Genomic DNA, 16,905 nt, shown 5'->3' with positions numbered 1-16,905 from the left:
GAGACTCAAATGTGAGAGTTTTAGATTATATGATTTGGCTCTTTTGTCACGTAAGATTATTTGGATATCAAACCAAAAATATTAAGACAACAACTGGAGACGACCATACTTGTTAAAAAAAATTCCTTTTATTTTGGATGCCATAAGGCGGACTTTTATAAACCTATTTTTTATAATCCTTGTTATATCACATGTGATATATAATATATTAAAGATCTCTAACTATTATTATCCCATGCGTATCAACTTGCATGCGCCACACTGCCACTTTAGAATAAAACTTTCGCTGCATTAAAATAAAATTTTAGAAAATTCCATTTTTGCTTATTCCCTTACACTACTGCAAAATATTTGGACTAAGCAAATGATCAAATGCCATTTGAATATTTTAATTCATCTTGACATTCTTTTTTTCTCATGCTTCCTCCCAAATGCCTCTTACCTTCAATTTTTATCAAGAGATAAACATCTGCTTTAGCATGTAAGCATTTTTATCGTTGGAATATTAATTATTAATTACATTTTTAAAATTTTGTTTCTTTGACATTACAATTATTACACTAAGGCATTTTATGGTATGAAGTAACAGTGACTAAAGCATATTTTAAAAAAAACTTAAAACTTGGTATGAAGTACTCTAATGTGTTTCTTTCTGTCAAGACATTGTTGTTGGAGATATTTCCAATTTCCAAAGAGTCCTCCACCTCATTGAAAAAGGAAATAGAAATAATAAAGAAAGAAATAAGCTATAGTAGTGTTTATTTGGGTGCTTAATTCGGTCAAAGTTGCCATGTTATAAAGTCTTTCTTTCCCTTCTCAAAGAAAGCTTTCGAAAATAAACATCCATACTACAACAACTCTAAAGCACATGCAAAACATGTGATTTAAATCTATAACCCAAAGCATGTTAGGAAAAGTCAAAAGATGTGGTAAATTTCACAAAATTTTTATTCAAATTGATAGCATTTTTGTTTCAAGTGCTCTCTAATTATATCTTTTATTTCTTTCTTTTTTTTGTCATAATCTCATGTATTTCGAATTATGTTTTTGTGGGGAAAGAATTCATTTGGTATTATTTTAATTTATGTATATGACTATTGGGTCACGTTGGATTAAGTCGTTCCTATTTTAAGGAAAACAATATAAAATTGATCTGTCGGTCGAAACTAATTTCATTTGCTAGCCACAGAAAAAAAAGGAAAGCCCGGTGTACTAAGCTCCCGCTATGTGCGGGGTCTGGAGAAGCATCGGACCACAAGGGTCTGTTGTACGCAATCTTACCCTTCATTTCTGCAAGAGGTTGTTTCCACGGGCTGAACCCGTGACCTCCTGGTCACATAGCAGCAACTTTACCAATTACGTCACGGCTCCCCTTCTTATTTGCTAGCATATATATATATATATATAATAAAAATATGGAATAAGAGAATACTATCGAAAAATTATGTTTTCTGGTCATTATGATTTTCGTGTGAGTTAGTGAAAGTTTGATGATTTTTGTGTGAGAAAACAAAGTTATATAACTTTGATGAAAAAAGTCATAGTTATATGACCATTTGTGCAATTTATCCCAAAAGATGTTATGATGATACATCTCCTTGCTAAGGAAGAAGCTTGTAATTTTTACTACATAAACATTTTTTATTTAGGGTGTACTGGTATTAACGAAAATATTTTCCGAAAAATATTTTAAAAAACTTTCATGTTTGGTTGGCTTAAATGTTTTGAAAAATATTTTCCTTATGAGCACATTTCTATTTTCTTTAATTAGAGAAAAATAATTTTCCTACCAAAAGAAGAAAAAATATTTTTCAAAACTCTCTTTTAACTAACTTTCCCCACCCCACCCCTCCAATCCACACTCTTGCCACTCTAGCGCCTTAGATCCCAGACTACCACCCTGCACCCCGATTTCACCGCAACCACTCCGACCTCACCCCATCATGGCACCCTCCGCCCACCCCTCCAATCCCTGCCCCGCCAAACCTCCCCTCCCTAACTAAACCCCCACCCTCGGGACACCACCCACTCCTCCCCGGGCCCTTGTCTTGCCCCTACTCCCTTCACATCCCTTCCCCCGCCCTCAGGCCCTCAACTCATGCCACCCCCTTGCTCGCCCCGGAACCTCGGGAGCTAAAACTTGAACCCAAAGGTCAAGGTCTGAGGTTCAGACTGAGGTCGGGGTTTGGGCTCGGGTTCAGGGTTGGGTTGGGATTGAGGTCGAGTTAAGGGTCAAAGTCAGGGTTGGAGGATTAGGGTCTGGGATCGGGGTTGGAGATTAAAATTGGGATTAGGGATAGGGTTGAGGTCCCGGAGTCGGGGTCAGAATTAAAGATAAGGGTCAAGGTTTGGGATTGGGGTACTGGGTTAGGGCCTAGGTGGGGTCGTGGTTAGGGTCAGGGCTTATGTTAGGTTGGGATTCGAGGTCGGGTTCAGGGTCGAGGGTCATGGGTCAAGCTTAGAGTTTGGGGTTGGGTCGCCCCCCAACCCTGACCGGCTACCCAATCTTGACCCGACCTGAATTCCAGCCACGACCATGTTTCTGAACAACGAACCTCGTACTCGATCCCGACCTTGGAACCTGATCCCAACCCTGCCCAACCTCGACCCCAGACTCATTTCATCTCCTACATATAGTGTTTGCCTAGATTATATAATTATCAGAAAAATATTTTCTGCTAACTAGCCAAACACTTAATAATAAGTAAGAAAATCACTTATTTTTTGAAAAAAATATTTTTCAGGAAATTATTTTCTATTAAAATTTTTGAGTCTTGGTTTCGATTTTTCCAGATGTATTAGAAACCCTTTACCTTACCCCCCCCCCCCCCCCCTTTATGTATAATATACTAAGTTGTGGACAAACAAAAAGGAGGAAAACAAGACAATATTTTTTAGAAAATTAATTTCCGCGGAAAACATTTTCCATCATACCAAACACACCCTTATAAGTTAACCCAAAAAAAGACTAGAAAGACATCGTACAACATTTGTTGCATAGAAGAAGAACAAGTCTTATAAAATTGATAGAATGGACGTTAATTAAACATTTTTATACAGTTTAGGAATAGGAAAAGTCAATTAAATGGTTCCAGATGATTATTAGTTATTGGAAAATGATTGATAGATTGCCATCCAATAGGTTTATTGACTCATTTTGCTGTGGACTGGGTTTCAGTTTATTTTTCCTTGTAATATTTGTGACCAAATATGTTTGCATCTACAATCAAACAGGTAAATAGGAAAATATCTGGCTACAATATTTAAGCAAAAACATATCTGGGACAACAGGTACAAAATCATACTTTTGAGTTACATGTGGAATAAATAGTGAGCAGCCTACCAAGTAGATGTTTTCAAAAACATGGAATTTGAGAAGTCTGTAGTAGTTACAATAGCAAACAATCAAATATTGCATATTGTTTTGCAGCTTTTGGATACATGCTCTCTATTGTATCATCAGTCATCTATACAAATTGTGAGAAATAATATACTACACCACCTTTGTATGCCTAATCAAATCCAACTACCAAAAGGCTCAACCTATTGTATTGGAGGCTTTGAATGTTGTATAGCTCTGCATTAACCAAAAGTTTACTTCACATGTTGAAAATAATCAACATGTTAAAAATCGCGGAATGTTCTATCCAAAAGAGAGGTCCTTTGGAATGAATTAAGGAGCTGGGATGAAATATATATTGGCTCGTACCATGTGTACTTCATCGCTCTCTTAGCCTCGTTCTATGTAAACCTTCATCGCGTCTTTTTGGCAGACTTCGGGTTTTTCAACATCCGTATACTTGACGGAGTAACTTCAACAAGCTCGTCTTCTTGAATGTACTCTATGCAATCATCCAGACTATAATCTAGTGGAGTATCAAGAACCACTGCATGTAACGACAAGGGACTTCAGTTAGTATGAGGCGGACAAAAGCAAAGACGTACCGTCAGAATGTTAAGTTCACAAGAAAGATTTCATAATTAATCAGAAAGAAAAAAAAAAGGGAACTATTTTCTCCCCTCATGCTATCAGGATAATATTGGAGTCCCTTGAAAGCAGAATTTAACTAGAAACCAAATTTGAGGAGCCCCCACTCAAGGAGAAGCATATTTTCCTCTACTTAACAGCTCGAATTTTCAGAATCTTAAGCTCTCTGATACGCTAACTTTGTATATGGGGCCAAAATGTGGACAAATTTTTTTCTTGAACAATTTATCTCATTCTATAGGAAACGGTTAAGATTCTTCACCAACATCTCTGGTGATGACTTTACCTGTTACTTCTTTGTTTGAACGAACATTTGTCGCAGCCTTTTTCTTGCAGACATTCAAGGCAAGGTCACCTGGCCGTTGGTGAATACCAACTATTTGACCTTTATAAACATCCACTCCAGGGCCAATAAACAACTGCCCTCTATCCTGAGAACTCATGAGAGCATAGGATGTACTCGTTCCGTCCTCGAATGCAACCTATGATGATACAAGTGAAATTTAGAATGTATTATCACTCTGTCCAGAAAAAGAAAAGAGCTGAGATTCAGAGTATGAGGATAGCTGAATCTAATTTTTGGTGTGAAATTGCACAATCAATTTCTTTAAGTTTTTAAAATAAAATTTACATATTTTAAATTACATAAAACTACTAAAAACACATTTTTAAAATTAAAAATTATTTTATAGAAATTTGGAAAAACATGGACTATCACCTATTCAAGGATTGCTACGACGTAAACCAATAGAAGATGTGATCTACACTGAGAAGGAGATTGCTCAAGGTGGGAAATTACCAGTGAACCTAGATCACGAGTGGAAATATCACCGCCCCATGGTCCATAGCTATCAAATATTGTGTTGAGAATTGCTGTGCCTCTAGAAGCTGTCAAGATTGAATTCCGCAATCCAAGAAGACCTCGGGTTGGTATTTTATATTTGAGCAAAGTTGTCCCTTCAGACCTAATAGATAAATTGCATCAGTGTCTTCTGTTCATTAAATAAAAATTAAAAAGAAGTCTGCAGCTCAAAACTACAATGCCTCTTAAAAACCCAATTGAAGAAGTGAAATGTAGAGGTACTAAGAAATATCACAAAAATGAGCCTGGTATATAACATAATCTCACTATAATGAGAATGCCAAATACCAATAAAATAAAAATAATTAAAAGAGCCTCAACTTTCAACAGAACTAAGACCTTGTTCTGGTTAACAACATACAATTATCTCAGAAGACAACAAACTATTGAATTGCCAGATCTAGATAGGAAGGATCTGATTTGAAGGACCAGTACGATTGTGTAAGATACCCCCAAAGCAATTTTTTTAATCTATGCTTGGAATAAAGTTGGCAAAAGAACAACTACTTCCCTAATTTCCTAGTGGAAAATTCATGACTCTTCCCAAATCTTCACAATTGAACTTATCTTAATTATCTCCTGTTACAGCATGTGAAGATGCCAAACTTTCTCCAGTAAGCTAATAGAATTCTTTTACCAACTTATCATTCTGAAAATTATCCGGTCAATCTGACAATTTTCACTTACCCAAGCCCTTGCATATCAATCATTTGCCCACGCCTTCTCCCCAGAAGTTCAACCACAGACCCCATGTGTTCCTCAGGAACCTCAACAGTAGCAATCTGCAAATAAGGAATCCAGATGTCAAGACTAAGGAGAACCCCAACCATTAATAGAGATTAAACATTACTTTTCCCAGTATACAAGATAACTCGTAGACAGTACCAGAGTGCAATACTTGACCATCTTCGAGATGTGTATGAGTGGATAGTGATTTTAATTTAAAACAAAATTCTGTTTAATCCAGTTATTGCAGAAAAGACTTTCTAATTCTCCCTCAGCACAAGTGACAAGAAGAGAATGCTAGCCACTGGACAATTTTGAAATACATATGTCGGATTCTACGTGCAGCTTCTCCAATGTTTTCTCTACGGGGTGGGGGAAGAGGGGCTTAGGATAGGTGAAATGTTGGCAGGGCGGAAATATTAATATACTGAAAATGATTCTCCATTTCGGCCAGTTCTACACAAAGCAAAGTCAGCCAAGGATTACCTCATAAGGTTCCAGCAACTTGTCACCCTCTTTCTTATTTATCACTTTGGGAGGTCCCACCATGAACTCATATCCTTCCCTTCGCCTGAACATTTCTGATCGTTAGTATGAGTAAGATAGAATGGTCCAAGGCATGTGATAGTACTTTCTTACATGTTCTCTATCAGTATGGTGATATGCAGAGTACCACGTCCACTGACAATGAATGTATCTGCAGTTTCACCATCTTCAACTTTCATTGCCAGATTTCTTTCCAGCTCACGGTACAACCTGTCTCTTAGGTTTCGGCTAGTGACATACTTCCCCTGAAAATTGTTCAAACATTTCCCAAAAAAGCAAGTTATATCTGTGCTAAAGTGGTGAAATCCTCTTCAACTAAAAGTAGGCATTGTTCTCAAATTCCGCTTTCAACACAGGATGCGCAATGTATCATGTTCTCAAATCTCAATTGCTATCTACGTTAGAGCTGATGTTAAAGCATAACAGACAAATGACGCACAGAGAAGGAAAAGAAATTATGTTCATAGATATCGAATGGACTATGATAAAATGAAACAAAAAATGTGGGCGGTAGAAGTTTGGCACAACTTCAGACTGACTAGCTTCTGGTATTTACATGATCATCTTTTAATAAATAAAACGGAATTATTTGTCTCATGTTTACTCATTTTTGGGTCCAACGGCAGGGGCTTTCTAATGTCATTTAGCTTCTATTCCCTCCGTATCATTTAACATAAAAAAGTTTTGATTTTTAACTCTTGTTAACTTAGACTCCTGTATTATACTGACGGTACTGGAAGAAAAAATTTAAACAACAGAATTTAGAGAAAGGAAGGCATACAATACTCTAGGCGAATACCACATCCACATGTCCTAAACTTTGCTGACGCATTTTACAGCCGTACAACCTAAGACCACTACCGATATTGTTCACTTTGCGTCTTGTCTGTACATGTAATCAGGACTTGGGCCTAGGTTGCATGGATTTAAAACACACCAACATGGCCTAAGGTACTTTTGATATGGAATTCGCCTAGAGCATTAAATACACCCCCCCTCTTAGGCACGTAGTGTCCTCACTAAGGTACCACACATTGACTCTGATTACATAGGTAACAACCTAACCTACTGTGATATTGCTTGCTGGCTTAGGATCGTACCGCTTTAAAAAGGAATCTCTATGCTCTAATACTTGCCTAAGTTGGCCTAAGTTGTTATATACCCAACATTGGCCTAAGTTGTTATATACATACCCTCTTAAGGACTTAGCGTCCTCGCTGAGGTTTGCCCAACTTTCCTCCAAGATTGGATGCAGAGTGGTTCTGATACCAAATGTTACAGATCAATCCACTAGTGTCATTGTTTAGTTTGGGCTTATGTTTGCACGATTTTAAACGCGTCATCAGGGTCTAAGACATTTGTCAATGTAAGATTTGCCTATGGTGTTACACACACCTTTAGGAACTCAACATCCTCCTGGCGCTTGCCTTACCATTACACAAGATTGCATGCAAGTGGCTATGATACCACATGTAACAGCCCAGCTCACCAAGTCATATGTTTTATTTTGACTCTCGGCCCGCACAATTTAAAAGGTGTTAATGTGGTCTACGGCTTTCTTCCTTATACACTCAGCATCTCTTTTGTGTTTTCCTTATGTGAGATTTGCCTTAAAGTGTTGCACTGTAACAAAGACGGAGATCATCTTGCCCCCCCCCCCCCCCCCCCCAAAAAAAATAAAAATAAAGAGGGATCTAGACAACAAAAATTAAAGAAATAAAGAAAAAAACCACTTTGACATATGCCTTTGTAAGACAAAACACGTTTAGAACAAAGATGTTATACCTCGCGGCCAACAAAAGGGGAGGTATTGACTGAAAATGACATTTTCACTGTAGGTTCTTCAACCTTGATTGCAGGTAATGGTTTTCCCTCGCTTTTGTCAGCGATAGTCTCTCCAATCTAAATTTACAAAACAAAAAGGAAAAGATCAGTAATTCATAAAAGGTTAGGCTTGCATCATATGTTTGCATTTATCCCAAATGACAAGTAATGTATGTAAACCAACCAACATCAAGGTATCTAGTAATATCATACCTGAATATCATCAATACCACACACAGCACAGATATCTCCAGCTTCAACAGTTTCTGCAGGAACTCTACTGAATTTTTCATACACAAATAGCTCACTTACTCTGCCGAATCTGCATTCATCTTCTGTTGTACATATCTGAAAACATTAAACAGAAGAGTAAAAGGCTATTGTATAACTCGGCGAGAAAAGAAATTGACAACTTTGTAGAGGGGATTTTATATTTTGCAGATCTGGAGTTCTGTTTCTTCTACCAGCACTATCTTTGTGCTGCTGATCTTAATGAAATGTTAACATTCTCAAAAAAACAAAAAACAAAAAGAAATTGACAACTGAAAACACACTTTTCAGACATAGATAGGACTAGCATGTATATCAAGTTTCATAAAACAATTGAAATTTCATAATGTTATCATCCCAAAAGGTTTGATAAGCTAATAAGGCAAGCAACTGTCATAGTTACTTTTGGTCGACACTTCTATACGAGGTCCTAAGATGAACCATTAATCTCTGGTATAGTGGAATGATATATCAATCAAAGCATAAGATTAGAGATGAATATTCCTAGCCTTTGAAATTCTCATCCTAGATTTGACAATTATAGGTGAGAGAATGGATGGAGACTCGTGACTTGCCTTCGGATAGTGACGAAGATTAGTTTGTCATTTGTCATTTCAACTGCTGATGCTCCTAATTTTAGCAGCTATAATATTAATGCACCTAGCATAGGACATAACATCTATCAAGTAAAACAAAGACTTCCTTTTACGCATGTTTTCTAAGCATATTAATATAGGAGGAAATAAATGTCTTATCATAAGTGTGTATACCTCAATCTTACACTCATAATATTATGCCAATATTAACCCTCAGGGGTTGGCCTGGTGGCAATTGACTTGAGCCTTGGGGTTTGCTCCCTTTCAAGGTCTCAAGTTCGAAACCCACTGGGTGCAAACAATTTCTGAGGGCCATCGGACTGGGTAAAACCTGAATTAACCGTGGTGCACTTGCGGGAAACTCCTTGCCGAGGGCCTGTGCACCCCCGAGATTAGTCGGGGCTCAAAGAGACTTGGACACCCGGTGCAAATCAAAAAAAAAATATTATGCCAATATTATGAATTTCAAAGCCTATTTTTTCCCACGAAGAAAAAGCCAATATTATGAAACTCCAAGTGGAAATTCAGCAACTAGCTAAAGCAGAAGAAGTATCTTGGAGACAAAAATCTCGATGCTTGTGGCTCAAAGAAGGGGATAGAAACACCAAATTCTTTCATAAGGTGGCCAATTCCAACAGAAGAACTAATTGTATTGATAGATTCTAAGTTGGGGATGACATCACTGAAGATCAAGATCTAATTAGGGGTGAGATTTTAGAATTTTATCAACAACTCTACACTGAGAATGAAAGCTGGAGACCTACTACAAGACTGGAAGATGTAGCAACATTAAATGGGGAAGAGAAAGTATGGCTGGAAAGGCCATTTGAAGAGGCAGAGGTTTTGGCTGTAATTAAGAATTGTGCACCTGATAAATCTCCTGGTCCGGACGGATACACTATGGCATTCTATCAGAAAGCATGGGAGGTGATCAAGGACGATATCATGGGAGCCCTTCAGCACTTTCACCAGAATGGCAACCTAGTTAGATCATGCAATGCCACTTTTATAGCACTGATCCCGAAGAAGAAAGGAGCCACTGAGCTGAGAGATTACAGGCCAATTAGTTTGATTGGTAGTGTTTACAAAATTGTCTCCAAATTCTTAGCAGAAAGGTTAAAAGGGGTGATAGGAAAATTGGTGTCTAGTCATCAAAATGCTTTCATAAAAAATAGGCAGATCACAGATGCAACTCTTATAGCTAATGAGATATTGGATTGGAAGATGAAGTCTGGGCAACCTGATCTACTTTTCAAACTTGACATAGAAAAGGCATTTGATCAACTTAATTGTACCTACCACAGGTCTTATACCTCAATCTTACACCCATGATCTTTGAAGCTATCTCGGGCCTACACATGAACATGTTGAAGAGCATCATCTACCCAGTCAATTCAGTTCCAAACTTGGAAGAGCTTGCGGAAGTAATGTGTTGTAAGGTGGGCTCTTTCCCTACAACATATATGGGTCTTCCTCTGGGAGCTAGATACAAAGCTCTAGGTATCTGGAATGGGGTAATTGAAAAATTTGAAAAAAAGTTGGCTTCTTGGAAAATGCAGTATCTTTCTTTGGGTGGCAGAATTACACTCATCAATAGTGTGTTGGATAGCATTCCTACCTACTTCTTGTCCCTGTTTCCAATCCCAGCTAAGGTCCAGAGGAGACTTGATCAATTAAGGAGAGATTTTCTATGGGAAGGAAATAGTCAAACTCACAAATTCCATTTGGTTAAATGGCCAAGAGTTATTCTCCCCAAAAGGCATGGAGGGCTAGGAATAAAAGATCTCACTTTACACAACAAGAGTTTGTTAATGAAATGGCACTGGCGGTACAACATAGAGAACCCTGGGCTGTGGAAAGCTGTAATACAAGCAAAATATGGGGTGGCTAACAACTGGTGTACTAGACAGAGTAGACTGCCACATGGTTCTGGGCCATGGAAACACATTTCAAAGTTATGGGGTGACTTTCAACTCAAGTCATCACTCAAGCTTGGGAACGGAACTCATATTTCTTTCTGGAAAGATAAATGGTTAGGGTCAGAGATTCTGAAAGACGAACATCCAAGTCTATTTCTATTGGCCGGCAACAAGGATTCCACTATTGGGCACTATTGGCAAGATAACTCATGGGCATTGCAGTTCAGAAGAGATATCCAAGACTGGGAACTAAATGACCTGCTGAGATTGCTTTCAAAATTATCAGATTTTAAGGTCAACCCTCAGGTGAAGGACAAGCTGGAATGGGGAGATTCCAAAGATAGAACCTATACTGTCAAAAGAGGATATGACAATCTATGCTCCAATAAAGAGCTGATTGACAAATGGCCATAGAAGCTTATATGGAGAACCAAGCTCCCTATAAAAGTAATTGGTTTTATCTGGACAAGCCTATATGAAGCCTGCCTTACTCAAGACAACCTCAGTAGAAGAAGTATTCCTACAGTGAACAGATGTTTTATGTGCTAGGAGGAATCTGAGAGTGTGAGACATTTGTTTCTTCAGTGCACAGTAACAGCTGACATATGGAACATGTTTTTATCCGTTTTTGGACTTGTCTGGGTCATGCCTTACAGTATCAAGGATGCTTATGAGAGCTGGTGCTCATGGAGAGTTGAGAATTCCATCAAAAAAACTTGGCAAATGGTACCTGCTACTATTTTTTGGTGCATCTGGAATGAGAGAAATCGCAGATGTTTTGATGGGATTTCAACTCCTAATCACTCTCTTAAAGCAACTTGTCTAATCAATCTATTTACTTGGTTCAACCAGGCCCCTGTAACTTGCTTTGAATCTTTTTTGGATTGTGTATGCTCCTTAGTTATACAGTAAGTTTTGGTATATGAGCAGCCACACTTTTGTTGTATATTTTTGCTATGCATCTTCTTGATGTCATTCAATGAAATTATCTTACTTCATCAAAAAAAAAAGTGTGTATTACTGGCAATTATAATACGCATACAGAATCATATTTTTTTAATGTACATATAAGTACATTTCTTGTTATCAGAAGGAAATTGGTGAGTGATACAAAATTATGTTTAACATAAATTAAACGCTGCATTCAAGCAGTAAGAGAGTAGAGCTCCATTAATCGGGCTGACTGAGCTAGCAGGTATCTATTCAAGAATAATACTTAACATCTCAAACAATAGTTCGTATGTAGTGTGTACAAACAGGAACAACAGGAGAAGTTTGCAAGGGAATAGAGAGAATAATGATCTAAATAAGAGCTTTCATAGGATAAATAACACCAAATAAGAGAAGATAGTGTGACCTACCTTCACATCCATTCCCCTGCGCAGACTTCCAGCATGCACACGTCCAATAGCTATGCGCCCTTTATGTTCTTCGTAATCAATATTTGTAGCCTATAATTTTTAAATAGCAGTTAGATAAGAAAATAGATATTATGCCTGCTTTGAGTTAGTTGAGACATAAACTGGAAGCCCTTAAATACCTAAGCAAATTAATCAAAGCATAGGTACTTTTTGCAGGTCCAAACTGTGTCAAGATGATATCACATGATAAGAAACCATAGTTTGTTTCTATAAAACTGATAGTTTGCTTTGCCAGTCAACCATGAGAGCTGTTATTTTGTTTTCACTCCTTCACGAGAAAAACTACAAAGCACTTAATGGCGCAGAAGAGCCAACATCTGAGTAATCATTGTCACCACTCTAAGTTCTGTATATATAGATGATGTTTCTGCACTGGACCGTTGACCTACAAGGCTGATACTTCATACATGTGTGACTATCGAAAGACCCCCTTGAATAGAGAAATCAGTATTACTAAAAGTCATTTTATTCTTTTTCCTACGTAATTGCAGTCAGGGTATTTTTCAATGCTTCAACTGTTCCCAAAGCCTTCGACATTTCCCCACAACAAAGAGCTTCCAGCATACATCTTCATATAAGCACCCATAACACAAGGAACAAATTTGCATCTTACAAAGAAAGCAATTAAAGAAAATAAAGACGGTTTACTGCGTCAAAAATACGTAGACTAGCAGCTATATCATAGGCGATGTAAAAGAGGAAAAATGTAGAAACATAAGGGTGAAGAAACAACTAACAAGCATTTGAAGTGCACCATCTTTATTAATCTTGGGTCCTGGAATGCATCTAACGACGGCCTCAAACAGTGGGCCAAGATCATCGCCCAAATTTTCAGGTGATAGCCCTGCCTTTCCCTTGATACCACTGGCATATATTACCTGAAAATCACACTGCAAAAAGGAGGACAATGGGATAGATATCAAATCAAGCTCAACTGGTTAGTACTGGATCTTAATGCTAACGACTGGCAGGCATCTTCAATTAAGAAATGCATCTTTCAAGAATACCCAAACAACTCCAGAGAATGTTTTTTGAGTTCATTGTACAACTCTAAAATGATACTAATAAAGATTTTGACAATTAAGTTATCTCATGCTCTGCTGTTTTTTGTGAGACTAGCAGTAGTTACATACTTTTATCCTTTCAACATTATAGCAAGGGATTATACTTTTCACAAAATCTCAGAAAGAGCATGGAGAGCTATAGTTTTATTGCTATTCATGTTTTAGCCTTTTTCCTTTCTTTTTCTTGGGGAGGGCGAGGCTTGAAGTAGAGTAGTTGAATTGATATAAGATAAATGAAAAAGGTAATAAGGAGACATTTACTCTGAAAAAGCAGATCAAGACATGTACCTGTTCATCCGTTGCATTTAATTCGATGAAGAGTTCAAACGTAGAGTTAACGACAAATTCTGGACGAGCAGAAGGTCTATCAATTTTATTGACTACAACAACTACAGCATGGCCAAACTCCAGTGCCTTCTTCAAGACAAATCTTGTCTGGGGCATTGGACCCTCAACAGAGTCTACCTAAAAGTATACCGAAAATATCTTTTAGCAGGATGAATCCAAAAAGAACAGAGTTGTAAGTGGTTATTGAAAAAAAAAAAAAAACAGTTGTAGGTTTTGTATTTTTATTTTTTTTTGATAAGGACAGTTGTAGGTTTTGTATGAAGAGAATGTGCCAGAAAAACAATATATAGAGACAACGATACTTAGGCATAAGTAGCAAAAGAGGAGAAACAGTACAATTAGAGAAGAAACAATTCAAGGATGCAAAGAGATCAAGGCTACAATATGACTACAAACGTACTGAAAGATAATATATAATCCAATGTGTACAACAGAAGAAAGCACTGTAATATTCTCGGGCTCATAGAAAGCAAGCAAAAAGTTCTATCAACTGGAAAATAAAACTGTGAAGCATACACTAATTCTTTTTACTCACATCTTCTTTTGTGTCACAGTAGGTGAAACAGTGAAGGTGTATCACAGATGAAAGCATTATAATTTTGTGGCAGTCGAGAATATTGTACTATTCCAATTATAACCGAGGCACGTATAGTAATTTCAATAATCTAACCATCATTTTAAGTCTCAACTAAAATAGAAACAATAATGTATTTTACTTATGAAATCAAACTCATACTAGAAGTCCAACTGTCACTTAAAATCTACCGCAACAAATTGAATTGTACATCAAAGTAGTCAAAGTACCACTAAAAGAACCCCTTCAACCATGTTGAGGATGCGTTCGACTTCACCACCAAAGTCAGAGTGCCCTGGAGTGTCAATTATGTTGATTTTTGTATCCTTGTAAGTAATTGACGTGTTTTTGCTAAGTATGGTTATTCCCCTTTCACGCTCTATATCATTGGAGTCCATTATCCTTTCCTGTACAAACTGGTTATCACGAAAAACCTGCAACAGAAAATTGCAATAAAATTAAGCTTCAATACTTTAGTTTAATGGCTTCAAAAGAGAAAAATCATCCAAAAAAAACATAACAATGATATCTAATTCTAAATTAAAATTTGGAAGTTCTATAGCCATTTTGAGAGGAAGAAGAAGCTGTAAGCATTTTTTTCATTAAAAAAAAAGTGTTTGTTTTCTTTACTGCTATTCTCTAAACCAGCAAAGACAGACAATACCAAAATAGCTAACAACTTACTTTAACTTCTTAAGCAAAATCTGTTACTACCAATGCACAGGAGCTTAATACCATTTCTTTCAGAGACATCAACTTTTCACACGCTAAACCTTTAATAGAATATCTATATGAAGAATGTTTGCATCATGACAATAAAGAAATTTTTTATGACCTGAAGATATATCTTGCGAATTTCAACAGTCTTGTATATCAAGTTGATTAAAGAGGAGGGCAGTCAACATTGTGATAAAGTAACTCTAAGAAATTTAGAACAATATTTTTTGGAAGAATTTTAACTTAAAAAACATGTTGGGTAATAAGGACAGGAAAGTTCCTTCAATTGCATAGCATTGACTTATACTAGCACGGATAAAAAGGTGCAAACAAGGTGCTATACAAGAACTCATTACCAACCTTTGCTTGTTTCAGCATAGAATCAACCAATGTGGTCTTCCCGTGATCAACATGTGCAACGATTGCTATATTCCGTATATCACTTCTCCTCATCAGTTGGCTCTTCTTCTCTAAGGCAGTACATGAAGTTAGACATTGAATCGTTAAGTACATGTACAACAACATTCATTTATAGTTCTTTTCTAATACCATCCTTTCCTTTCATTTATAAGCCTTCCCTCCCCCTATCCCCTACATTAGCATGTGAGCACTGCAGAATGTAAGCTTTGATTTATTTTTTCTTATTTCTTTTTCAAATGTCATTAGCATGCACCCCAAAGCTTTGGTCTAGCGGTAAGAGCACAGCGCATGATGTGTGGCTTAGGCGCAAGTCATGGTTTCAAACCCTGATATGGACAAAAAAGATAGAGGGGTAGGAACATTATCTACCAAGTTTCGAACCGTGTGGCATTGACCCTGGGATTTAAAATGCCATTAAAAGATGCCCCCAAGTTGCAACTACTATTTGAAAGTTTTACCTACTAGGGAAACCGCAATTCAAGCTAAATTCTCAATGAAAACTGCCAATTTTCTTTACTGAATTACAATTATAAGCTCATAAACGTTAATTATTGAAAACATTCAAGAAAGCAAGCATCAAAATGATAACGAAAAATTGAACCATAAATAAAAAGAATCAAGAAAACAAGAAATTCTTACCAGAAGGGGCTTCAGTAGCCTCAGAAACAGCGCATTTGATAGAAGTACGAAGTGGGTTTACTTTGAAAGGTACTTTAGCAGATAAACAAGAAGGCAAAGTACTACCAAAGAAGTGTTTTTTAAGGAAAGGAGTTGAAAGACAAGAAATTTTCTTGCTACAATTGCTAGAGTTGAGAATAGAGAAAGTTGGTGTTGTAGAAGAAGGTGAAGCAATTGACATCTCCATTTTTGGCTCTCTTCTGCTTCCTAACTCACTCACTTTCTCTCCGTTTTTGTGTGTTTTGGCACAGAAAGTGAGTAGAGGAGAGCAAACGAGAGAGTTGAGGATTGGGGTATTATATGTTGTAGAAGTGAGAGGCTAGTATTTAGGAGTGGCTGTTGTTTAGTTTGGTATTTGGATTACTTTTTCTATTTTGTTGAATAGTTTTGTGTATTTGTTTCTTTTTGTAATTCTATTAGTTTATCTCATGGAAAGTAAATTTGTGGTCCAAAAATGGTTTTGTTCCTTTCTCAAAAATGATTGTTTGCCACAAATATGATTGAAAAAGTTGCAAAAAACTATCTAGGTTTTAGGGAACTACGAGGCAATATCTTGCTCATCCGACATTGATATATTCGTTCAACTTGCACTTGATATATTCGTTCACTAATGCTTTGATACACGATGCATTAAGTGAAAGACATTAACTGAAGTCTTATTTTAAATGATATTTTTTTTACTTTATCAATTTTATTTCTCTTTTGAAATAAAACATGTTTTTCTTTATAAAAATTATATCTTAATATTTTTTATTTTTATTTTTAATGACATAATTTGCCCGGATTAACAACTCAGTATAATCACACTAGTGGGGTATGGGGAGGGTAGTGTGTACGCAGATCTTACCCCTACCCTGGGATAGAGAGGTTGTTTCCGATAGACCATCTGTTCTCTCCCTCCAAGAACTCTCCATCTTGCTCTTAGGGTGACTCGAACTCACCACCTCTTGGT

At 37.0% G+C, this 16,905-nt stretch overlaps 1 protein-coding gene across 1 annotated transcript; it reads right to left on the bottom strand.

The window, feature by feature from the left end:
- Positions 1–3,292: 3,292 nt before the first annotated feature.
- On the bottom strand, positions 3,293–16,262 carry LOC104108349 (putative elongation factor TypA-like SVR3, chloroplastic). The gene is made up of 14 exons (XM_009617358.4): positions 15,915–16,262; positions 15,216–15,325; positions 14,369–14,572; positions 13,505–13,681; positions 12,890–13,042; positions 12,093–12,182; positions 8,160–8,294; positions 7,908–8,024; positions 6,216–6,367; positions 6,063–6,147; positions 5,538–5,632; positions 4,788–4,953; positions 4,275–4,470; positions 3,293–3,887 (listed from the first exon to the last, which is right to left on the bottom strand). The coding sequence occupies exons 1-14, from the start codon at positions 16,138–16,140 to the stop codon at positions 3,754–3,756; spliced, it is 2,040 nt and encodes a 679-aa protein (XP_009615653.1). The 5' UTR covers positions 16,141–16,262; the 3' UTR covers positions 3,293–3,753.
- Between the last annotated feature and the right edge of the window lie 643 nt (positions 16,263–16,905).

Source organism: Nicotiana tomentosiformis, chromosome 3 (assembly GCF_000390325.3).
Source record: "Nicotiana tomentosiformis chromosome 3, ASM39032v3, whole genome shotgun sequence".
Lineage (NCBI taxonomy): Eukaryota > Viridiplantae > Streptophyta > Magnoliopsida > Solanales > Solanaceae > Nicotiana > Nicotiana tomentosiformis.
Note: the sequence above shows the minus strand (reverse complement) of the source record. Positions and strands in the feature narration are given on the sequence as shown.